Consider the following 26,374-nt stretch of genomic DNA (forward strand, 5'->3'; position numbering starts at 1 on the left):
GTTGCGTCAGTCGTGTCCAACTCTGTGCGACCCCAGAGACGGCAGCCCACCAGGCTCCCCGTCCCTGGGATTCTCCAGGCAAGAACACTGGAGTGGGTTGCCATTTCCTTCTCCAATGCATGAAAGTGAAAGTGAAGCTGCTCAGTCGTGTCCAACTCTTCGAGACCCCATGGACTGCAGCCTACCAGGCTCCTCTGTCCATGGGATTTGCCAGGCAAGAGTACTGGAGTGGGGTGCCATCGCCTTCTCCAGTGAATGAATAATCATTCAAATAATCAAATATTTATTAAGTTCATACTTTGTACCTGAAACTGGTTCAAACATTATATATTTGAGTTTGTGTGTGAATGTATGACTTCTAGAGATGGTTAAATATACATATACATAGCTAATGGTTAAAAAACAACATGAATGCCTTAAGGTCCTTCTGTTATTTTTTTCTCAGGTACAATTATCTCAAATATGTCATGTGTGGCAGAAACTATAGCTCAGTTGTTCTTAGTGTATTTAGTTTTCAACCATGAATGGTTCCAAAACTGTTGGCCTGGAGACAAAGGGTCTTTTGTAATCTCAGACAAATTGGACTTCCCTGTGGTTCAGAGGGTAAAGAATCTGCCTGCAACGCAAGAGACCTGGGTTTGATCCCTAGGTCAGGAAGATCCCCTGGAAATGGACTGGCAATCCACTCGAGTATTCTTGCCTGGAGAATCAATCCCATGGACAGAGAAGCGTGGTGGGGGTCGCAACGAGTCCCACACTGAGCAACTGAGCTACTGAGTGACTAACACTTCTTTCTTTCACTTATATGAATCTGAAGTCCACCTCTTATATAGTTTAAAATAGTCAAATTTGTCTGGGACAACTTTATCTTCCCTTTATTTTATGTGAAAATGAAAGATAAAACCAAAATGATGTGGTTCTGCTTTAGATTCCAGGAATATATAATTCACCGTTCAGAAAAGATCCTGACCCATGGGAGCTGAGGCTGCAGAAGGCTAAGCCTCTAACACACCGACGCCCGGAAGTGAAGCGGAAGCGCTCCATCTGCCTTAGCGACTGGCTCGCTTGCACCAGCGCCCGGTCCTTTCCTCGGTCCGGAATTCTGCCCCCTATTGACAGGAAACGCTGTCAGGTACGCATTAATCTTACATCAGAATTGTCCCAGTGATCGTATTCTTTCTGGTTTTTTTTTTTTAGTTACTGTGTTTTGTTTTGTCTTTGTGAATAGAAAGAAAAATTACTTTTTACTGAATCTAATTTTTTTTTGGCTATGACGTGCAGCTTGTGGGATCTTATTCCCTGATCAGGGATTGAACCTGGGCCCTCGGCAGTGATAGCACTGAGTCCTAGCCACCGGACTGCCAGATAATTCCCCCAAATCTAATTTTCAATAATAAAAATGAAGTGCATTTTAAATATATACCAAAGAAATATTCAAATGTTTCTTTGGTACTGAATTTTATTGTTCTGACTATGAAAATAACACACAGAATTTGGGGCTAGTATGTATCTTTTTTATGTAACAATATTGTGGTAATGGCATTTGTTATAACCTGTTGTTGCTAGAAAAATCCTATATATTATCAGCCTCTCATAGTGGGTCTTGTACAAGTGTGCGTACCAAGTTGCTTCAGTCGTGGCCGGCTCTATGCAACCCTATGGACTGGAACCTGCCAAACTCCTCTGTCCATGGGTTTCTTCAGGCAAGAACACTGGACTGGGTTGCCATACCCTCCTCCAGGGGATGTTCCTGACCCAGGAATCGAATCCATGTCTCCTGCCTCTTCTGCATTCCAGGTGGATTCTTTACTGCTGAGCCACTGGGGAAGCCTGATGGTTTGTGTAATCATATACAATTATCAACCTAATTTGGATGGCAGTCATTGAAAAAGTATAACTTGGAGAATTAGGAGGGGGGACCAAAAATGCAAAATTCAAGTAAAGACAAAAAAAAAAATCTTCACTATGGATTAAGATATAGCAGGATCAATCCATGACTTTCTAGGGCTAAAGGGTGGAGTGGGGGGAGTTTTGATGATTGTCACTGTCCTGAAAATCCCAAAGAACAACACTTCTGTTGCTGTTCCCTGCCCCCACCCCTATTTAAACTGGACTAGACAAACTGCCTCCAGGAAGCATCCACCCGGAAATGGACTGACTTTGGTTCATGCAGCCAGGCTTCCAGAACTGCTACGGACTAGCTTCACATACAGATTTGCCCCTGTGTATCTATTGCTGTATAACAAGTTACTCCAAAGTCTGATGGCATCAACCAACACACATTTCTTTGCTCAGTGTCTGTGGGTCAGCGTTGCAGGTCCAGCTTAGGTGAGTGCCTCTGACTGAGGAAGACCTCTCATGAAGTTGCAGTCAAAGTGTCAGCGGGGGTATAATTTTGTATCAAAGCTCGGCAATGGGTGGAAGGAGAGGAGGGTGGGGAGATCCTCTACCAAGGTCACTCACATGGTTGTTGTTTTCCTGTCTCTGTCTCTCCTCATTCAGTCTCTATAGTGCTCCCTTCCCTGGAGATCACAGGTGGGGCTGGAAGTGCCAGTCTTCTGATCACTTGGTGTTTCTGGTGACCAATCTCATCTGGAGGCTGAGAGACTTAGGGGCTCTAGCCTAAGTCATCTTATTAGCATAAACTTGGGTGTAATCTTGCCACGAGCAACAAAAGATACTCCTGTCATTGGGAAATTGCAAAGATTCTAGGAGCTCTATGCCAGGAGCCAGGGACAAAGACCAAATATTTCTTACTGTACCACAGTGGTATTTATATGAAGATATATATGTATACATTTACATAAAGATATACAGTCATATATATATGGAATACACATCTGTATGGAAGATTTTATTATATATATGTGTATGTACATACACATATACATATATAGGTGTGCACATAATCATATGTGCACATAATCACACATGTGCACATAATCATAGAATACATTTATCTAACATACAACAAAATAATTACCCCTGCTAGTAATTTCCTTTCCCTTTCCTTCTTTCTCCATCTCCTTCCTTCTTATCCCTGATTCTCCGCCCCACCCCATCATGCATTCTTTTCCTTCTTTCTCTTATTTTCCTTTCACTTTCTCTCTTCACTCATCTTCTCTTCTCACCTCCTCTCTTATCATCTTTGACTTCTTCTTACTCCCTTCCTTTCTTGCTTTCCCCCCACCCTTCTTTCCTGTCCTGTTTTCACAGGATGGGAAACCAATTTCCTGTCAGTCAGTTCAGTTCAGTTGCTCAGTCGTGTCCGACTCTTTGCGACCCCATGAATCGCAGCACGCCAGGCCTCCCTGTCCATCACCAACTCCCGGAGTTCACTCAGACTCATGATCATCGAGTCAGTGATACCATCCAGCCATCTCATCCTCTGTCGTCCCCTTCTCCTCCTGCCTTCAATCTTTCCCAGCATCAGAGTCTTTTCCAATGAGTCAACTCTTCGCAGGAGGTGGCCAAAGTACTGGAGTTTCAGCTTCAGCATCATTCCTTCCAAAGAAATCCCAGGGCTGATCTCCTTCAGAATGGACTGGTTGGATCTCCTTGCAGTCCAAGAGACTCTCAAGAGTCTTCTCCAACACCACAGTTCAAAAGCATCAATTCTTCGGTGCTCAGCCTTCTTCACAGTCCAACTCTCACATCCATACATGACCACAGGAAAAACCGTGGCCTTGACTAGACGAACCTTTGTTGGCCAAGTAATGTCTCTGCTTTTGAATATGCTATCTAGGTTGGTCATAACTTTCCTTCCAAGGAGTAAGCGTCTTTTAATTTCATGGCTGCAATCACCATCTGCAGTGATTTTGGAGCCCCAAAAAATAAAGTCTGACACTGTTTCCACTGTTTCCCCATCTATTTCCCATGAAGTGATGGGACTGGATGCCATGATCTTCGTTTTCTGAATGTTGAGCTTTAAGCCAACAATTTCCTGTACTTACCTATAATAAAAATGTACATGCGTGACTAGGGACACATGAGATGATATATGCTACAGTCCAAATAATAATATTTACACTCTGACAGTCTGTCTGTACTTATGAGGTGAATTTCTTAGATGTGTGAGACGATAATAAGTTAATTTTTTTCCAATATTATTTAAGCTTTGAGAAAAATTTATAAATATAAGATGACTATAAAGTAATGTGGGTTATTAAAAAATATAGAAGACTTTATTGACTTATAATTGGACTCACATTCTCAAATATTGGAGAGTTAGAGCTAAGAGTCCAAGAAGACTTGCAGGTTTAGGTTGAATCCTGAATGGTCTACACACTCTAGGAATGAGTATTTGAAAATGAGTACAATGAGAGGAGCTGATGTTTGAAGTTTTGTCTGAAATTTGGGGTGCCATCTCACTCCAGGTATGATTCGTACAAGTGATCCCTTGAGGTCTAAAAGAGCCTGTCAACAAAAACACAGGTCAGTAGAAGCCTTGGCACAAGAGAACCTTGACAGCAGCTGTCAAGTTTGCTAACCAGGAATGTATTCTATTCAGCTCAAAGGCAAGGTATTCATTGTCTAAGATATAAATGTATGGACCAGGCACCGAAACACATAGAAAGATGGACATTATCAAGGATTGTGGTCCTTAAGATTCTAGTGAATGAGAAAAGAAGAGTAGGTCTATTTTTATTCTAAATTTTGCTGAAGTAAAATTTCTCCTCTTTCATTTCCTAATCTTGTTGGCAAGAGCAAGTTCCAGAACAAGTAGTGGAATAGGCCTAAAAATGGGTATGTATTGTATCGATACATCAACAAAGGTCAGAAGGCAGGATTTGACCACCAAGAAGACTTTGCCGCTTGTGAACACCAGTTCCTTCAAAGTCATAGCCTTGGCTTTTTGCTTATATATTAGATGCTACCATTGTTCAAAATCTTTTCAAGCTTCTCTCAAAACTAGGAGTAGTAAAATAATAATAATTAAGCTAGGATTACAATTTTAGTGTATTTATTATTAATATGTTCTAAGTACAATGCTGAGTGTTACTTATATTGTCTTGCATTATCTCAAGAGCAATTTTGTGAGATAGTTATTATTCCATCTCAACATTTGAAGAGTAAGGGTCTAGAAAAGTAATTTGCCCCTGAGAGCACAACCAAATATTGTTCAAATCACAACCAAATATTGTTCAAATCACAGCACAACCAAATATTGTTCAAATCACACATTTGTCAAGTGGAGGATTAAAAATCTAAACAATACCCTATGTGAGTTCTTAATTGTGAACTTGTCATCATGTTACTGTATCTTTAAAAACTAAAGTTCCAATAAAAATCCATTAACTACTTTCAAATATAGCAATCCTCCTGTCCAGCTGTGAAAAGTACTAGATGATACTTATTTGCCATTTGTGTTATTTACGGTCCATGACTTTTATGGTAACTGGTTCCTATTATTGGTTTCTATTAATGTAAAACATAAGTGAACATAAATGAGGCGTGAATCATTTCTTTTTATTAGCCCCACAGTCTTCCCTCAGTGCTTGCAGTAACTCCAGCTGTGTCTTGTTAGTGATAACCTATTTAAAGAAGAGATCTTTAAGGATAAGGGATATGATTAGAAATCTTTGTCCATTTTATATCACTTCTGCACAACAATCATAGCAAAAACAAAATGTAATTGATTGCACAGCACAATCTTGAGCTGCTTCTGTTTTGTAGTGTGTTTCATATGATACTAACTAGACAACCAGTAGCTTGTAGTAACTACTGTAAGTAACTGCTAATTTAAAGGTGCAATATGCTATAAACCACTTCGTACCATTGCAGCTTAAGGACTTTGCTATTTATTTGTCCCATTAAATGAGAAATCACAAATATTTTATTTGTGACTAAATAAAATTATTTAAGGTTATTTTAAGGGGGTAAATGACCACTTTCCATGCATCTGTGAAGATAATTTCCTTCATTATCCAGTGAAATTATTCATATTTCTGATGCTTCTAAAATTGGATCCAACAGAACAATTATTAAGCAATAGAATTTAGAATTTTATATAAAAACACTTAAAATGCTTTAAAATATGGCTCTTCCTTATCTGGAGGGAGGCCACCAAATGTAAGATTTGGCATTCACCTAAAAACTTTATTTTAATTAAAAAAAAAAAACTTGCCATCCTATTTCTATCTGTTTGAAAGCTCTGCCCAAGAATCTTTCCTAGTATTTTTGCTTACTCAAAAAGGGAGCGAATTCTTTTTAAATTATAAGAAATGTGCTTTTTAAAATTAGAAAACAAAGCAACTTTTATAACTGCAAGTTAACTGATTCTTGTATGAAAACTTGTAAGTAGGGGAAATTCTGCCTAATTTCAAACATTTTTAGTATAATCACTTGAACTTGTCTGAACGTTTCTTAAGGATATGATGCTCTTACCTTGTGCGTTTTCTAATTCAGATAAGAATAAGTTCTTGTTTAAAAATAATTTAGTAAATGCTACTTGCTTTTCTTTGTAGATATTCAGTAGGCTTGATCATAAATCATAAAATATTTACGTCCTCCTGTCTTGTCAGGGACCATTCCGCGACATTTCAGAAGTTTTGGAACAGCGCTACAAGCCTCTGGAACCGACACTGCGGGTGGCGGAACCCATCGATGGGCTGACCGAGGCCAGAGCACAGCTCCAGAAGCAGGAATGGGCGCGAAATGTGAATGACAATATGTAAGTTCTTAGCTTAAAAGAAGTAGCTGTACCATATTTGGTCCCTTAAGTTTTTAAAAATATTTTCTATTTGCTAACATTTTATTTGTGTTAAAAGGTAAACCACCCCTGACCTATTCAGAGACATCCATTTTTCGATATGCAAGTGTTTTAGATAAGGTTGGTGTTGATGATGATGTTAATTTTATACACATACATATTACGCAAATACGTATATATTACTCAGAGGAAAAAAGAAAAGATTGAATGGCATTTTAAGGGGATAAGTGATCATTTTCCATATATCTGTGAAGATAATTTCCTTCATTATCCAGTGAAAATATCCATATTTCTCATGCTTTTAAAATTTGATCCAACAGAACAAAAACATTTCTCTTAAAGTGAACTAAATTTTATTTTGATACATTGATATGAAACTATCATTTTAATAAGTCAGGTGCATTGTAAGTGTTTCAGTTCAGTTCAGTCGCTCAGTCATGTCCGACTTTTTGCGACCCCATGAATCACAGCACGCCAGGCCTCCCTGTCCATCACCAACTCCTGGAGTTCACCCAAACTCATGTCCATCGAGTCGGTGATGCCATCCAGCCATCTCATCCTCTGTCGTCCCCTTCTCCTCCTTCCCCCAATCCCTCCCAGCATCAGAGTCTTTTCCAATGAGTCAACTCTTCGCATGAGGTGGCCAAAGCATTGGAGTTTCAGCTTTAACATCAGTCCTTCCAAAGAACATACAGGACTGATCTCCTTTAGAATGGACTGGTTGGATCTCCTTGCAGTCCAAGGGACTCTCAAGAGTCTTCTCCAACACCACAGTTCAAAAGCATCAATTCTTCGGCATTCAGCTTTCTTCAAAGTCCAACTTTCACATCTATACATGACCACTGGAAAAACCATAGCCTTGACTAGACAGACCTTTGTTGGCAAAGTAATGTCTCTGCTTTTGAATATGCTATCTAGGTTGGTCATAACTTTCCTTCCAAGGAGTAAGCGTCTTTTAATTTCATGGCTGCAATCACCATCTGCAGTGATTTTGGAGCCCAAAAAAATAAAGTCTGACCCTGTTTCTTCCACTGTTTCTCCATCTGTTTGCCATGAAGTGATGGGACCAGATGCCATGATCTTAGTTTTCTGAATGTTGAACTTTAAAAGTCAACTTTTTCACTCTCCTCTTTCACTTTCATCAAGAGGCTTTTTAGTTCCTCTTCACTTTCTGCCATAAGGGTGGTGTCATCTGCATATCTGAGGTTATTGATATTTCTCCTGGCAATCTTAATTCCAGCTTGTGCTTCTTCCAGCCCAGCGTTTCTCATGATGTACTCTGCATATAAGTTAAATAAGCAGGGTGACAATATACAGCCTTGACGTACTCCTTTTCCTATTTGGAACTAGTCTGTTGTTCCATGTCCAGTTCTAATTGTTGCTTCCTGATCTGCATACAGGTTTCTCAAGAGGCAGATCAGGTGCTCTGGTATTCCCATCTGTTTCAGAATTTTCCACAGTTTATTGTGATCCACACAGTCAAAGGCTTTGGCATAGTCAATAAAGCAGAAATAAATGTTTTTCTGGAACTCTCTTGCTTTTTCGATGATCCAGCAGATGTTGGCGATTTGATCTCTGGTTCCTCTGCCTTTTCTAAAACCAGCTTGAACATCTGGAAGTTCACAGTTCATGTATTGCTGAAGCCTGGCTTGAAGAATTTTGAGCATTACTTTACTAGCATGTGCAATGAGTGCAATTGTGTGGTAATTTGAGCATTCTTTGGCATTGCCTTTCTTTGGGATTCGAATGAAAACTGACCTTTTCCAGTCCCTGTGGTCACTGCTGAGTTTTCCAAATTTGCTGGCATATTGAGTGCAACACTTTCACAGCATCATCTTCCAGGATTTGAAATAGCTCAACTGGAATCCATCACCTCCACTAGCTTTGTTCCTAGTGATGCTTTCTAAGGCCCACTTGACTTCACATTCCAGGATGTCTGGCTCTAGGTGAGTGATAACACCATTGTGATTATCTGAGTCTTGAAGATCCTTTTTGTACAGTTCTTCTTTGTATTTTTGCCACCTCTTCTTAATATCTTCTGCTTCTGTTAGGTCCATACCATTTCTGTCCTTTATTGACCCCATCTTTGCATGAAATGTTCTCTTGGTATCTCTAATTTTCTTGAAGAGATCTCTAGTCTTTCCCATTCTGTCGTTTTCCTCCATTTCTTTGCATTGATGGCTGAGGAAGGCTTTCTTATCTCTCCTTGCTATTCTTTGCAACTCTGCATTCAGATGCTTATATGTTTCCTTTTCTCCTTTGCTTTTCACTTCTCTTCTTTTCACAGCTATTTGTAAGGCCTCCTCAGACAGCCACTTTGCTTTTTTGCATTTCTTTTCCATGGGGATGGTCTTGATCCCCATCTTCTGTACAATGTCATGAACCTCTGTCCATAGTTCATCAGGCACTCTATCTATCAGATCTAGGCCCTTAAATCTATTTCTCACTTCCAGTGTATAATCATAAGGGATTTGATTTAGGTCATACCTGAATGGTCTAGTGGTTTTCCCTACTTTCTTCAATTTCAGTCTGAATTTTGTCAGTAAGGAGTTCATTATCTGAGCCACAGTCAGCTGCCAGTATTGTTTTTGCTGACTGTATAGAGCTTCTCCATCTTTGGCTGCAAAGAATACAATCAATCTGATTTCGGTGTTGACCATCTGGTGATGTCCATGTATAGAGTCTTCTCTTGTGTTGTTGGAAGAGGGTGTTTGTTATGACCAGTGCATTTTCTTGGCAAAACTCTATTAGCCTTTGCCCTGCTTCATTCCATATTCCAAGGCCAAATTTACCTGTTACTCCAGGTGTTTCTTGACTTCCTACTTTTGCATTCCAGTCCCCTATAATGAAAAGGACATCTTTTTTGGGTGTTAGTTCTAAAAGATCTTGTAGGTCTTCATAGAACCATTCAAGTTCAGCTTCTTCAGCATTATTGGTTGGGGCATAGACTTGGATTACTGTGATATTGAATGGTTTGCCTTGGAAACGAGCAGAGATCATTCTGTTGCTTTTGAGATTGCATCCAAGTACTGCATTTTGGACCCTTTTGTTGACTATGATGGCTACTCCATTTCTCCTAAGGGATTTCTGCCCGCAGTAGTAGATATAATGGTCATCTGAGTTAAATTCACCCATTCTAGTCCATTTCAGTTCGCTGATTCCTAGAATGTCGACGTTCACTCTTGCCATCTCTTGTTTGACTACTTCCAATTTGCCTTGATTCATGGACCTGACATTCCAGGTTCCTATGCAATATTGCTCTTTACAGCATCGGACCTTGCTTCTATCACCAGTCACATCCACAGCTGGGTATTCTTTTTGCTTTGGCTCCATCCCTTCATTTTTTCTGGAGTTATTTCTCCACTGATCTCCAGTGGCATATTGGGCACCTACCGACCTGGGGAGTTCTTCTTTCAGTATCCTATCATTTTGCCTGTTCATACTGTTCATGGGTTTTCAAGGCAAGAATACTGAAGTGGTTTGCCATTCCCTTCTCCAGTGGACCACATTCTGTAAGTGTTTAGTTTCCTTATATCGAGGAAGATGATTGAGAAAGATAAAGGGCGATCTAAGAGCACATGCAATTTTAGATTATTATATTAGCATCATTGATTTGTGTCTAAATTCACACCTCTTTCTCCAAAGTACTTCTTCTCACTTCAGGCATTTGTCATCAGTAGTTATATGGAATTTATAAAAAGACAATTTAAAATCTAGAAAAGCTTTTTAAAATTATTATTATTGTATAAAGTATCTTGAAATTATCTTTGTAATGTCTTATAATAATAATTTACAATATATAATAAATAAATAATAGGCAATTATTATATTATTGTAATTGAAATTATTTTAATTATTATAACTTAATATGTATGATAAATATTTACATAAGTTAACTACATAATACATACTGCAATTACTTATTTATATAATATGTACTAATCATATTACATGTTATATAATAATAATTCTAAAATATATTACTAAGTACGCTTTGGTTTATAAAGAAACTAGAATTGCCTCTTATCTAGCACAGTGGATTTTGGATAGTTTCATCAGTCAGAAAAGAATATATAATGTGCTTTATTTTAATCATGCATTTCTGAAGAGACTCTTGAAAACTAAATAGTTTTGAATAAACTCATATGAAAGATAAAATTGGCAAGCATCTCAAGTAATTTTCATAAAGTTTTTCATTTTATAGTGATTACTTGAAGTGAGATTTTAGCTGTAGAGCATTCAGCAGATTCTTTCAATAATTGATTATTACCCAACATATAATGAATAAAAAAATAATAAACACTTTTCCCCCAATTATTTTGGGGTGGTAAATTTCTTTTAGTAAAGAGATTATAGATTAATGCTGCTCAGACTCAGCCAAGCAAAATATGCAGTTTAGTGATGAATATCTATAGAGTTATATTATTCAGAATTATTTTCTATTTTCAGTGATGCCAAGGTTTATGAAATAACATTAACTTCTCAAACAAATAACTGACCACATATATTGTTGTTTTAGTTGCTGAGGCATGTCTGGCTCTGTGTGACCCCATAAACCGTAGCCTGCCAGGCTCCTCTGTCCATGGGATTTCCCAGGCAAGAATACTGGCTGCTGCTGCTAAGTCACTTCAGTCATGTCTGACTCTGTATGACCCCAGAGATGGCAGCCCACCAGGCTCCCCAGTCCCTGGGGTTCTCCAGGCAAGAACACTGGAGTAGGTTGCCATTTCCTTCTCCAATGCATGAAAGTGAAAATTGAAAGTGAAGTCGCTCAGTTGTGTCCGACCCTCAGCAGTCCCATGGACTGCAGCCTTCCAGGCTCCTCCGTCCATGGGATTTTCCAGGCAAGAGTACTGGAGTGGGGTGCCATTGCCTTCTCCAGGGGATCTTCTAAACCTAGAGATCAGACCAATGTCTCCTGCGTCTCCTGCATTGGCAGGCAGATTCTTTACCACTGAGCCACCTGGGAAACCCAACCATACTGATATTTCTACAGAAATCATTGCATATCAAACATATTGCAGTGTCCTTTCTTAGTATTTTCCTTGATAAACCTGGAAAGAGCAGGTATCAATGCCATCCCCAAAGAAAGGTGCTCAGCTTGTACTTTCTGTGTAATACTTGTAAACATTTTCAACCTCTGTAGTGTTGCTAACGACCGTTTACTCTGAAACTTCCAGATTTAAAGTGCTTTTAGGATAACCAACCAATCAGGGACAAACTAAGTTGGGAATATTAAAGAAATTACTTATCGATTTGAAGCTATCATATTTTTAGCAAAAAGCTTTAGTAATGGGTTTTAACAACCAGCCTATGAATAATCCACTTTTTCAGAGAACTTCAGTATTCTTGCTTAGAAGGAACCTGGAGGGAGGAGCCTAGTGGGCTCCAGTACATGGGGTTGCAAAGAGTCAGACACAACTGAGCATGCAAACTTCAACTTCAGAGAACTGAAACTATTGTTTTGTAGCTTCTTTTGAAACTATTTTGGTTTCTACATTCTGCATAACTTAATTGTATCTTGTGAGGCAAAAGAAATGTTAGAAGTTTAGGTTTTATGTCTTTAAGATAATAATTCTGTGATAGAAATTAGGCCAAAAGTCTACTTTTATCACAGAGATACATAGTTTTTTGGTTTTTTTTAATGCAGAGAATCCTTCCTTGCCCCCCTCCCCCCCGCCATATTAGCAATTTCATCTGTAAGAGTGATGCCTTTGTCATCCAAGAACCTTAACTGAGAACCCTCTATCCAAACTGGGAAAATGGAACTTTCCATTTCCAATCTTAGGGATTCAAAAAGTAGCATTATATCAGAGGACTTGATATATTTAACTGTTTCATTTTCATATCATTGTGAAAATTGCACTGTGGTGAAAGTAGAAAGATGGGCTTTGTGACTAGATCTGTATGAGCTCAAATCTCGACTCCATTACACAACAGCAGTATATAATCTTGGGTAAGTAACTTAGCCAGTCTGAGCCTCTATTTCCCTGTCTGTAAAATGGGGAGATAAATGTTATCTTAAACATTGTAATGAGGATTGAACGAGATAACAAGTATGCCAAGAACACGTGAGAGTCTTAATAGAAGATAATTATCATCATGTTTTGTGTCTACTCCAAGCCTAATAGTTCTGTGCCTAAGACATCACACTATATGGATAGGAAATCACAGATTGCGTCGACAGGCTGGATCTCATCTACTTGCCCTAAGAACCAGAAGTTAAGGAGGACCACAAGCAGAACTCTTCATCGGTCATGGAAGATTTCTCATTAAGCTTCTAGTTTTCTAGGGCTGCCGTCACAAACTACTATAAACTAGATGGTTTAAACAACAGAAATTTCCTATCACAGTTCTGGAGGCCAAAGTCCTGGATCCAGTTCTCAGCAAGGGTGATTTCTTCTGTCCCAGTCTCTCCCTTAGCTTTTGGTGATGGCTGGTAATCTTTGGTGGTCCTTGGCTTGTATCAGTAGAAACAGAACTCCAATCTCTCCCACCTTCTTCACGTATTCTTCCTATGTATGTGTCTGTCCATATTTCCCCTTTTTGTAAGGACACCAGTCATACTGAATTAAGGGCCCTCCCAACTCCAGTATGATCTCATCTTATAAAACCCACAAAGACTGTATGTTCAATTAAGGTCACAGTCTTTAATATATTCTTTAAAATAAACATAGAAAGTGGGACAATAATATTGTACATATAGAGTATGGAGGGGTTTTTTGTTTTTTTGGAAGTCATTTAAAAACTTTATTTGTTCTTATTACTAAACAAACTCTATTTTTCTCATGCCTTCTAGAAGAAAATTATTTTCCTTATTTATGTATCTATTTTTATGAAGCCAAGAAATTAAATAAGCAATTAGTAAATAATTGCTCAGTAACCTTTATATGAGAAGCTCTCAAATAGCATAAGACATGTAAAGGAGTATTTATTGATCCACCAAATGTTTGCATGTCAGGAATAGTTCTAGGCTCTCGAAGTATACCACTGAATTAAATAAACCAAGTCTCTACTCTCATGAAACTTCTATGCTTCTAGCTTTATTTTTTGTTTGTTTTTATTTTTATTTTTTTAAATTTTATTTTATTTTTAAACTTTACAATATTGTATTGGTTCTGCCATATATCGAAATGAATCCGCCACAGGCATACATGTGTTCCTCATCCCGAACCCTCCTCCCTCCTCCCTCCCTATACCATCCCCCCGGGTCATCCCAGTGCACCAGCCCCAAGCATCCAGCATCGTGTATCAAACCTGGACTGGCATAAACTGAACTGAACACCCTAATGAAGTTCTAAAGAAGTAAGCACTTGAAAATAGTCAAGCATATGTTAAAGACAGTAAATGCCATGATTTTTTTTTAATGTAGAATTTATTCATTCTCTGATAATCTAGAAAGGTGTTCTTCACAGAAAAGGAACTGAATGTGTTCTTTGTAAAGAAATGGTTAAAATTTTGGCAGAGAAAAGACGAGAAAGTAGATAAAACGTAGGTTGATGGTATGGGAAAAAATGAGAAGACCAATTTGACAGAAACTCATTTTTAAAAAATTAGTTTATTTTAATCAAAGGATAGTTACTTTACAATATTGTGGTGGTTTTTTTGCCATACATTGACATGTATACCATGGCTGATTCATGACAGGAACTCATTTTTATGTGGGAGGCATAGTAAGGAAATTTTTAGGAGGCTTTAGGGCCAAGGATTTGAGGATTTATCAGTAGATAGTGGAGAACTTGGAGAAGGCAATGGCACCCGACTCCAATACTCTTGCCTGGAAAATCCCATGGACAGAGGAGCCTAGTAGGCTGCAGTCCATGAGGTCGCTAAAAGTCTGACACGACTGAGCAACTTCACTTTTACTTTTCACTTTCCTGCATTGGAGAAGGTAATGGCAACCCACCCCAGTGTTCTTGCCTGGAGAATCCCAGGGACGGGGGAGCCTGGTGGGCTGCCGTCTATGGGGTCGCACAGAGTTGGACACGACTGAAGCGACTTAGCAGCAGCAGCAGCAATGGAGAACTATTAAAGGCTTCTGAGTACGAGGATGTTATGAAAATAATATGAATTTATTGACTGTGAGACAGATGTATTTGAGAAGAAATCTGCTGGAGGGAAGGAACCCACTAGGATAACGCTGCAGTTCTCCTGGTGAGAGGCAGAACTAAGGTGAGGGCAGGATTCAGCAGTCAACTCTTTCTCTTTACTTCCTTCTCCTTTCTGTACATAATCTCTCTGAGTGATTGCTTCCGTTTGAGAGACTTCAGCTATAACCATGTGACCCTGGTTTCCACCCTTAAGTCTCAGAAATCTTTCTCCTACCTTCCTTATTCATATTTTCAACTACCATCTTTGTTTGCATCTCCTCCAGGTGTCCCAAACTCAGTGGACCCCACATTGGCCTGCTGCTTCTTGTCTTGAGAGTGTATTGCAGCACCACCTCTCTACCCAAGTAGAGACTTGTCAGTTACCTTGTTATCCCTCTCCAGAATTCTATTGGTTCCCAGATCCTGTCTGTTCTACCTTTCATGTATCTTTCAAATCCAGCCCCTCTTTTCCTTTCCACTGTTGATTTGGTTTAGGACTTGTAATTTCCTTTTTTAAATGCTATAAATCCCATCTGGTCTGCCCATTCAGTGCATCTACCACAACCACACTAGGGAAAATTCAGCAAGTTAATATTCCCCAAAATGCTTTTTGTGGCTTTTTTTTTTTTTTAAATCAACTCCAGGATAAATCTTAATTCTTTATTGCAAGACTCAAAGCCCTTCAGGATCGGATCTGGGCTTATTTCTCTAGCTAATCTGCCACCACGTTCTCTAAGAAACTCTCTGTCCAGAGCTACTGGGCTGTTACCATTCATCTTTATATCCATGCCCTCTTCTATTTCCATGAAGAGGTTTCCTACCTCCCTTGGTATACTAAGTCTGTTCAAATCCACTTAAAAGCATAAGAAAGAATTGTTTATTTACTTCTTTAAAAGTGCAGGGACTTGCCTGGTGGTCCAATGGTAAGAATCCACTTTCCAATGAAAGGGGCATGGGTTCGATCCCTGGTCAGTGATCAAACTACTGAGCCCGTGTACCACAACTAGAGAGCCCTCATGAAATATCCCACATGCCACAGCAAAGATCCTGCATGCTGCAGCTAAAACCCAATGCAGCCCAAAATAATAGATAAATAAATGTTTTTTAAAATAATAAAAAGAGTGGAAAGAGCAATGCATATTTGACTTAGGGTTTTTCACAGAGCATTTAAAGGATTATTTTCAGATGTAAAATGGGACCATGCAAGTTACCTAGATGAACTAGGGAAAGAAGTCATTATTAAGAAAAGGAAGAAATGGAAGGCCACAGCACCAGAGCAGTGTTTAGTTTACTCACTAAGACAGCAGAGGTGGAATGGAGTGATCATGAATCAGGTGATGTAGGCTGATACCAACTTCTCTAAAGACTTAGGAGTGGTGCTAAGATCCTATATGTTAATACCTTCTATTAATTGTAAATATCCTGGCTTAATATAGGAGACTGTAATAAATGCAGACTACAACTATATCCAGCATGGAGTGGAGTTAGGACATTGCAGTGGGAGTTGGTGCCAGTCTCTGCTCTGGTAGACAGAATATTGACCCCACACAGGCCACATCCTAATCCCAGGAACCTGTGAATATGCTACCTTATATGATAAAGCAGACTGTGGATGTGATTCAGGATTTAAAGTTGGAGAGATTATCCTGGACTATCCAGAGGGCCCAGTGTCATCACAAGGGTTCTCAAAAGTAGAGATTTGACTACGAGAAAGATCAGAGTGAGGCAATGTGAGATGGATAACTCATCTTTGCTAGCTTTGAAGATGGAGGAAGAGACCACCACCAAGAGATGCTGGCGGCCTCTAAAAGCTGGGGAAGGTGAAGACATGGCCTCTCCCCTAGAGCCTCCAGAACGGATGCAACCCTCCCATGCCTTGCCTTGAGTTTTAGTTAAACCCACCCCAGACTTCTGGCCTCCAGAGATTTCAGATGATAAATTTATACTCTTAAAGCCACTCAGTCTGTGATGGTAACTTCTTACAGCAGAAATACAAAACTAATACAAGTGTCCTTCAAATCAAGGAGCTAGCTTGCTAGATCAGACTGTGGTGTTTAGATTAATTACAAACCTGAGCTAAATTTGAGGGAAATCCTTAGGTCCCCAAGGATTCAAGGTTCTTCTGCAGACACTTCGAGGAATAAAAAACGATATGACTGTGGCTTGAGTTTTCCTATAAAGAGAAGTTCAAGATTTAATCATATTGTGAGGATAATATATATATTGGGCTTTCCTGATGGCTTAGATGATAAAGAATCTACCTGCATTTCAGGAGAACTGAGTTCGATCCCTGGGTCAGGATGATCCCCTGGAGAAGGGAATGGCTACTCAATTACTCATCTATCTGTATTTTTGGCCACATCATGTTAGATCTTAGTTCCTTGACTAGGATTGAACTCAGGCCCTTGACAGTGAAAGCTCGTAGTCCTAACCACTGGACCACCAAGGAATTCCCAGAATATTATATTTTAAACTTGTGTAGCCTTTCATAAGAGCCTGAGTACAGACAGTCCAATGAAAAATGAAAGGTATCAATTTTCTGATAATTTTTGTAGAAGAGGCAAAACTTTACTTCTGTCCACTTAGGATCTTCAATTGGGCCTAAGAATTTAATTGATGTAAAACAGATTAAAAGGAGAAAAGCATACAGATTTATTTAATAGAAGTTTTACAATAGCCTTCATAAAGAAAATGAACACCCAAAGAAGTGGCAAACCTTATGTTCTTTCATATTGAGTTGAGCAATGAGAAGCAATTGTAAAAAATAGCAAATATATGGGGAGTCCAAAGGAAGATAAAAGTTATTTAACAAGGTCTGTTTGTACAGAATTCTCTACACTGTGACCTCACATGTCTGGTGATAGGAATTTTCTTTCCTCTTGGTTTAGAAAAGGCATCTTTTATGTGGGAGTGTAATCTCCTGGTTTTGGGCGGAAAAGAGAAAGTAAGTTCGCTTTTCTTGTACCAATTGTTTTTAAGAGGTTTTAGCTCAAAATAATCTTTGGCCGAAGTGGCCTATTTCAGGGTGGCATATTTTGCTACCTTCATTATTCAGAGTAGGTGAACAGTAGTGAACTAAACTTTTTTTTTTTTAAAAGGACATTTAAAAACCATGGTGTATCCATAGATGAGATATGGTTATATTATTTATCACTAACACTGATGATAAGGAAATTTAATGCATCTCAAAACTTTTTTGACTTGTGTGATTTTGCAACACTTTAGACCTTTACAATTTGCATACTTTCTGAACTGTTATTGTATTATGATAAATAGGGATTATCATACATTTTCAGATAATGTTTTCTTAACAATTCAACTTTTATTTGTAACTCTTCCATTTATTTTAATTACTAGCACAGTGTGCAACATTTATTAATCAGTAGAGCCTTTTTAAGTTAAAATACTAAATTAGCTAACCCCATTAACACAGAGTACTCCAAACAAGCAGTAATAGGAGAGGTAGTTACTGTGCAAATCGTATTATCCACGCGGGTGCTCTAGGGCACGGTTAAGCGTGATTACCCTCTTTTGATCCAGTATTCCTCTGCCTCTCCCAGCTAATTTCCAGTGGAAATTTACAAAGTGCTGCCTTCATTTTTCCAGCTTAATTTTTCTAATGAAGTTCTGGTGCTTTATAACACTGGGGATACAGATAATAAGCCTGTGTATAATTAAGAAGTTCTAGAATTTGTCTACAAAAGAGTCCTTTATTACTTCAACTCTACAGTGAGAAATATGCTCTCTTTATGTCCACTGTTTACTTGGAAATGATGACTTTTTAAATAACTGACCACAGAATCCTAGAATTCTGTTCTTACAGATACCTAAGTCTAAGAATTTTAATATTCATGACATTGACATTTAATGGTGGTAAACTTGGAATATTTTTACTGGTATTGTGAAAATCTTGCATATACTTTTGATTATATGCAGTCAGACAAATCATAAAAACACACTTTTAGTCTTTTTAGTTAGATTTTATCATTTTTTTAAGAATTCCCCCTAGTGCAATAGCTAACATACGCTAAGTAAAGTTTTGCCACTTAGCTTTTGGTCTGTTTACAAGGCATGTGGAATTGCTTTTGTAAAAGAAAGACTGCCATCCTGTGACATACTCACATTCTTATATGGGAATGGCATTTATACATTCCAGCCTTTCCTAGTTCAATTTAGGGTTCAAAAGTGCGTTGAGGGTCAGAAGAGACTTGAAGGCTCAACAGAAGTATGCCAGGCAGAGCAAGGAAGGTAACCTGAAGGATGTAGCCTGGATGGAGTCATCTCTCTGTCAACAAGCGCAGAGCTCATGTGGGTTTCAGTTTGCCTTCTGAGGTATCTAGTGATGCTTAGCTCAGAGCTTTGGTACTTTATGCAAAGTGGCAGAGATGAGAGGGAAGGTAGAGGTGGAGCCAGAGAATAAAGGGTCACGTGTACCATGATAAAGTGTCTGGACTTTACTATATAAAACATGGTATAAAAGCATCACAGTGTTTTAACCAATGGAGTGAAAAGGTCAGTTATCTTAGAGATATCACTCTACTAGCTATGTCCATGGTAAAGAAATGGGAGTCCGGGTACCACTGCCACAGTCTAGTTTTGAAATAAAGAAGACTTGCCCAGGAACAAGGACAGAGATAGTACAGAGAAGAGAAAGGCTGGTAAACTGATTTATAGGTGGAATCCTGTAAACCCTAAACCAGAAATAGGGGCCAACATGATATGGTGTGGATGGTGTGGGCAGGGGCATAGATGCATCTTAGGGCTTTCCTCAGTGCAAGGAATAAAGATACATTCAAGATGATTCAAGAAGTTAAGGATGTGTTTAAAAGATGCAGTGAAGAGTCTCATAGAAACCAAAGACAAACTGGACTAAGGTGACGCCTTAGGGCTACAAGGGCATCGTTTTCTCTCTTAAGTGGCATTTCCACTTTTCTCTGTATTTCTGCTCACTGTCTTCTCTCTACTGACTGGCTTTATCTGTGGCCTTAGTTGTTTTCCATAAATCTTCAGTTTGCCCTTAGTTTTCATGGCTACTCCAGGCCTGATTCAGTATAACCTTCCAGCTCTAGAATCCACAGCTAATTCAGCTTTTCGGTTCAAATTTCCTGAAAGAGAATCTGTTCTGCTCAATTCATATCATCAAACTGTCCCACACCAGTTGTAGGCCTAAAACACAATTAATGCTTAACAAATATATGTTAAGTCAACAGACATATTCAATTAACTTATGAATGGATGACAACTGTGGGTGGGGACCGTGTGCCACATTATAAATACAGTGTCTTATGAAAGTGTAGCCACGAGCAAAGATTTTCTCAGGTTGAGGAGTGCAGGGGCAAGAGGTCCTCTAGTACCTTGACTTGATAGCTTCTGAGTGAGGTGACTGGTCAGATAGTGATGTCCTTACTTAAGAAAAAACATGTAAGAAGCTCTGTTGGCATGATGGGGTGGAGGTTTGGCATATGAGACTAATTTGTGGGAAGATCTATTTGAGGTGCCTATTCTATATCTCATGCGAAGAGTTGACTCATTGGAAAAGAGTCTGATGCTGGGAGGGATTGGGGGCAGGAGGAGAAGGGGACGACAGAGGATGAGATGGCTGGATGGCATCACTGACTCGATGGACGTGAGTCGGAGTGAACTCCAGGAGTTGGTGATGGACAGGGAGGCCTGGCGTGCTGCGATTCATGGGGTCGCAAAGAGTCGGACACAACTGAGCGACTGATCTGATCTGATTCTATATCTAGGTAGATATTCCTTGTGAGCATTTGAAAATACTGGTCTTGAGTTAAAGAAAAGCACTGTCTATAGAGATAAAAATTTAGAAATGATCAGAGGTGACAGTTAAAATCTTGGTGGGGGAAGCATCTTCCAGGGAGGGGAGAGACTACAGAGAGAAAAGATTTAGTACAGATTCTTGGGAATTGCTTTAATGTTAGGGCAGTGATTCTTAATTAGGTTGCTTACCTGTATCACCTTGAAGCTTAAAATTATATACATATGCATTCCATAGTCTCAATCACAGATATTTTGACTCAGCAGGCATATGGGTTTGAAATGTATGCCCAACTGATTCTAATGCAAAGTTCTAGTTAAGGTACAAGCCATTAATTCAAGGTATGGCAGAAAATGAGTCAGTCAGGAAACTGGGTGAAAGCAAAGAATTCCAGGAGATATTTTACAAATTAAAGGAAAAGAAAATTCACTCCAATGACTGGATGAGACATGAGTTTGATCCCTGGATTGGGAAGATCCCCTGGAGGAGGAAATGGGAACCCACTTCAGTATTGTTGCCTGTAATATTCCATGGACAGAGGAGACTGGTGGGCTACAGCCCATGGGGTTGCAGAGTCAGATGCAAGCATACATATGTGAAATATTTTAAATTTACATTTAATTTTAAAATTTAGAATATCAAAATATAGAATATTAAATGAAATTTTGTTGTGCATTCGCTCAGTCATATCCGACTCTTTGTGACCCCATGGACTGCAGCATGCCAGACATCCCTGTCCTTCACCATCTCCCGGAGCTTGCTCAAACTAATGTCTGTTGACTTGGTGATGCCATCCAACCATCTCATCCTCTGTCATCCCCTTCTTTTCCTGCCTTCAATCTTCCCCAGCATCACGGTCTTTTCCAATGAGTTGGCTCTTCACATCAGGTGGCCAAAGTATTGGAGCTTCAGTTTAAGCATCAGTGCTTCTAATGAATATTTCCTTTAAGATTGACTGGCTTGATCTCCTTTATTTTCATTAAGATGAAATAGTATTAGTGTCATATAGATAAATATATTGGCACCACTTTTGTAGAATTTAATTTTAACTTATTTAAATACTCCATTTTAGAATCTTGCTGAAACTAACATCGGATGAATCCCACCTTTATATCATAGAATATAAATTGTTCTGCTTTTAAATACATTTTTGTATATCTTTAGTACATTCACAATTTTCAAAGAATAATTAATGACGATTGAGTCTAATTTGAGATACAGTGTATCTTGGTTAGAGCCTCGGAAGTCATTGACAAAGGAGATGCTCATTTATAAATTCTGAAGAGAGATTGTTAACTACAAACTTGTCAGTTGCGTAAAGCTTCCAAGTGTGTTATAGTTGGACCCTGCAATTTTCAAAAAGTTATATTGATTGAAAAGTAATTTAAAATTGTAATTATATCTTTTTAAAGTCCAGATTTTCTGGCTTTTATTAAAAATTAGGAGATCTAGAAACAGCAGTCCCCCAGTCTCAAATGGCAATGACTGATTAAAGTTTGCACTCTTAGTTTTTGCTTAATGTATGTTACTGCCTGGCCTTTCCAGACATAGACATTGGAGACACTTGTTCTAAATGATAAGGTCCTCAAGAAAGAGCCCAAGATTTATGCTGTACACTTAGTACAATCCTTGTCAAGCATTTTTTTTTTACATATTGGACTTGAGCTTGAACTAGTTTTATTTGTTTTGTTTTAATCCATCTGATCACCAAAATCATTCTCATTAAAAGATAAATCAAACAAGAGGAAATGAAGTCAAGTGTGACAGCTCTTTAATCTTTATTAGCACTATACTAGCAGTCCCAGTAATAGGGCAGCCTTTTCTTTCTTTTTTTCTTTTTCTTACCCAGAACAGCACTTTCCAAACTTTGCCTCTTGAACTCTAGTCTGGAAAATATTAATGAGTATACTATCAAATAAACTTGGGAGAAATTATATTTGAAATAGTTAAACTTTTTTTGGCATTTACAGGGCTTTCCAGTCTTAAATATATTTTTATTTAGTATAAACTACTAAGAGGGGACATATACTACATAGCATTTTGCAAACTCAATCACTCATTGATTCCTCAAATATTACTGCAGCCTAATATGTGCCAGACACCGAGTTAGATGCCAAGAACAAGGCAATGAACAACATAGCTGAGGTGTCCTGGCTTCATAGAGTTGATAGCACGGTTAGCCATGGAATCCCTTTATCCGCTGACTGGTTTGCAATATGCTGCTCTGATATAACTCAACAAAGAACATTTGATTTTTTTCCTAGCAAGTTTTTCTTTTTAGTGGCAGCTTATTTCATTCTTAGATTTTCTTAAGGGTAGTTTGTACAAGTGTTTCCCACAGCCTTATTTCTCTGCTTAATTATATGTTTTTTATATCAATTATACAAGTCCTGAATATATCTGAACTTAAAACATTTAATGTTGTAAATGGCCTATTAAAAAAAGAGCCTGTGTGATTGCTATGGAGCTGGGGCATTTAAATTCAGTATCTCTTTAGTAGAGACTTTTCTTTTTTTGGTTAAGTTTTCCACAATTAGCTAGAGGAAAGTAAAGTCAACTCTGTAAAATATGTTTTGGAAAGTTGCACAGATGTAATGAAGTTATTGAATAAGCATGCCTGGAGATTGTTAATAATAATAATAATAATATATCCAGGGAATGCTAGTCCTCTTAAGCTAAGAAAACTGTAAGGAGAAGGGCAAAATAGGTCTTCCCATTTAAATTTAGAAGTTTGTAATACAAGCTCACTATCTAGCTGAACAGATAGTCTAGCCATTTGCATTTTTTATATTTAAATATTATATCACCACCCTGGGGGAGAAATTTATGTTATTGATACTGCTGCTTGAATAGTTTATGAGTTTTCAATTTCTGCTATGAATTTTACTTTAAGTATGAAACACTTTATATATTAAATGCTTATAGCAATGGTTACATTAAAATCTCAACGAAAGCTGTCTTCATCCATAAATGGTCTGCCTAATTCCTATTTCAAGTTGTTACTCATTTTACAAACATCTCTTCAACTGAAACTCTACTAGATAAAACATCTTGATAGGTTATATTTTTGAAATCCATCTGTTGGTATTAATGAGCTATATATATTAGGTTTATCTGGACATTTATATTATGAATACATACAGTGAAAACACTTTATTTATCATATTGAAGATTATAAAAAGATACCTTTAATTGCTAAATTCATTCTCAAACTTATATTATTCTATGTGATAAAGGAAAAAGGAGATATTCAGTATTTTATAACCCTTTCTTATGAATGGGACAGTTGACCTGTTTTTTTAGAAGGGCTAAAATTATTCAGTATTCATATTTTCCAGTTTTATTGAGATATGTCATACAGCACTATAGAAGCTTAAGGTGTACGGAACAATGATTTCACTTACATGTATCATGAAATGTTATATATTCACTATTCATTATATTTAGTCAATATTCATTGTCAGTTATACATACTACCAATTTAAAACATATCTCATCCTAGTTTATATACAATTGACATAAATACTTTGTACATTTCCAATTGAGTGGCTTTTAAAAATGCTTTACCTTAAAAAAAATTCCTACAGTTGGTTAATGAGAACTAAATCATCTGACAATGAAATCAGAAATGAACTGGCTATAACTCAGCCCTCAAAACATTAAATTTTCTATTTTCTATATTACAATAATGATTAAAATACTAGCGTCTAATAGAATATGTAATATTTGAGCAGGTGTACTTTTATGATAACATGGAAATTTTTGTTTGTTGATTAGTTTATTAGATTAAATTGACTTGCCCTTGTTCATATTTTCTCTCCTAATTCTTTCATCAGCTTTTGCAAACTCTTATACCTAGGCATTCTTGCTTGTCAAATTAAGTTTTGTAAACCAGAGGGAATTGCCTCTGGAATTAAGGGAATTCCTTTATGTTAATTAGATTATAGTGGATTTTCCCCCCTTTTCTTCTCTTTTTTTATATACCACGCAATTAAATAACTGGTCTATTTTGAACATTACAAAACTCTTAATCCAGCTTCTCCTTTTGCAAGTATTTTAGATAGATCTTTCAGCAGACCTTTCAGCAGAGATCCTGGGGTGAACCCCAGCACTGACTCTTGTATCCTGTTTAGGCCTGTCTGTCCTCCCAGTGTTGTCAATGATTGGGACAAGTCAGGCTGCTCATTGACCAAGATCTTTATTAATGCAGCTTGTGATTTCTTCAGCATGTTATATGGTTCCCCTATAAGAACAATAAAAAAAAATTGGCATATTTCCCACTCTGTATAGGATATACAATAAAACTGACAATTGATTTTTCTGATTCTTTGGTCATTTTTTAGTTGAAAAACAGTAGCATCTTAGAATCGCTTTCAAGATAGAAGTAAACTATCCTTTGAGTCTACGAAATTCAATTAGTCAAATACGAAGACAGTACAATTCATATGACTATATTTGCTAGGAATCTCATTATATTTTATTGACTATGAAGTGTAGGAGGTTTCCAGATTTGAAGGTGAAATCATTTTTTACGCAATCTGTGATGATGGAAAAGTATTTATTTTTGTTTATTTTTTTCCAAATGAAGAGAGTGAAGGCATTGAAGTATCCTGTATTCACTTTAGAGTTCATTAGTAAGAAACCTCCAATAAAAGAAAAGGAAATGTCAGACATTTGATATCAAAAGATCACAAGGCTTCCAATTTAGCCACATAATGTTTTTTAAATTTATTTTTTAATTGGAGGAAGATTACTTTGCAATGTTGTGTTTGTTTCTGCCATGAAACAACACAAATCAGTCATAATTATACATACGTCCCCACCTCTTGAACCTTCCTCCCCTCCCCCCATCTCACCCCTTTAGATCATCACAGGACATCAAGCTGGGCTCCCTGCGCTATGTACAGTAACTTCTCTCCAGCTATCTATTTACACATGGTAATGTGGCTATGTCGATGCTTCTTCCTCTGTTTGTCCCACTCTTTCCTTCCTTCACTGGGTCCACAAGTCCGTTCTCGATATATGCGTCTCCATTCCCTCCCTGGAGATAGGTTCTAGAAAACTGGTATTAATGAGCAGCATAGTTTTGAGAGAGAGGAATGGGCCACCCTTCCTCTGTCCCCAGTGTGGATCAGCCTTCAACGTGCTGTGGGCAAGTCTGCCCTCATAGAGAGGGCCACACAGAGCCCTAGAGACAGTTACAGAGTTTGGTGATAGAATCTGTGAGCAAAGGATAAAGTAACTGAGTATTCCATAGGGATATTAAGGAAGATGAGATAAGGCTGCAGAAGCTTTACATCTTCTGAGAGGAGTCAGTATAAGCACCCTATGAAGAGCATCATTTCTATTTTCAAGGCCAACGAACTACATACATCCAAGACCCCACATGTGGGTTCCAAGTTTTACCTCTGAGCCTATACTCATACCAGTCTACGACTTTTGCATCCTCTTTTGTGGTTTTCATTTCTGCCTAGTGAACTCTGACCCATCTGTTAAAGGACAGATTAGATATTTCCCCAATGCTTTCTGTTCCCATACTCTTTTGTTTTCTCTTTTTCATGAAACTTTGTTTTTCTCCCGTTGTATACTGGTACAAGCTATTTGCTCTTTCCCACATTAGATTTTAAGGGTCGCAGGTCAGGAAGCAACAGTTAGAACTGGACATGGAACAACAGACTGGTTCCAAATAGAAAAAGGAGTATGTCAAGGCTGTATATTGTCACCCTGCTTATCTAACTTATATGCAGAGTACATCATGAGAAACACTGGGCTGAAAGAAGCACAAGCTGGAATCAA

The 26,374-nt window shown here is 38.1% G+C and overlaps 1 protein-coding gene across 5 annotated transcripts in view; it reads left to right on the forward strand.

The window, feature by feature from the left end:
- SPATA17 (spermatogenesis associated 17) overlaps nucleotides 1–26,374 on the forward strand; it is a 243,061-nt gene that overhangs the window by 146,564 nt on the left and 70,123 nt on the right. For all 5 annotated transcript variants that reach the window (XR_009729880.1, XM_061382208.1, XM_061382209.1 and 2 more), the window contains 2 exons: nucleotides 929–1,132; nucleotides 6,525–6,673. Coding sequence is in view for 4 of the 5 variants with exons in the window: in XM_061382208.1 (XP_061238192.1) it covers nucleotides 929–1,132; nucleotides 6,525–6,673 (353 nt within the window). In the remaining variant the exon portion in view is untranslated. The remainder of the gene's footprint in view (nucleotides 1–928; nucleotides 1,133–6,524; nucleotides 6,674–26,374) is intronic.

Source organism: Bos javanicus, chromosome 16 (genome assembly GCF_032452875.1).
Source record: "Bos javanicus breed banteng chromosome 16, ARS-OSU_banteng_1.0, whole genome shotgun sequence".
Classification (NCBI taxonomy): Eukaryota; Metazoa; Chordata; class Mammalia; order Artiodactyla; family Bovidae; genus Bos; species Bos javanicus.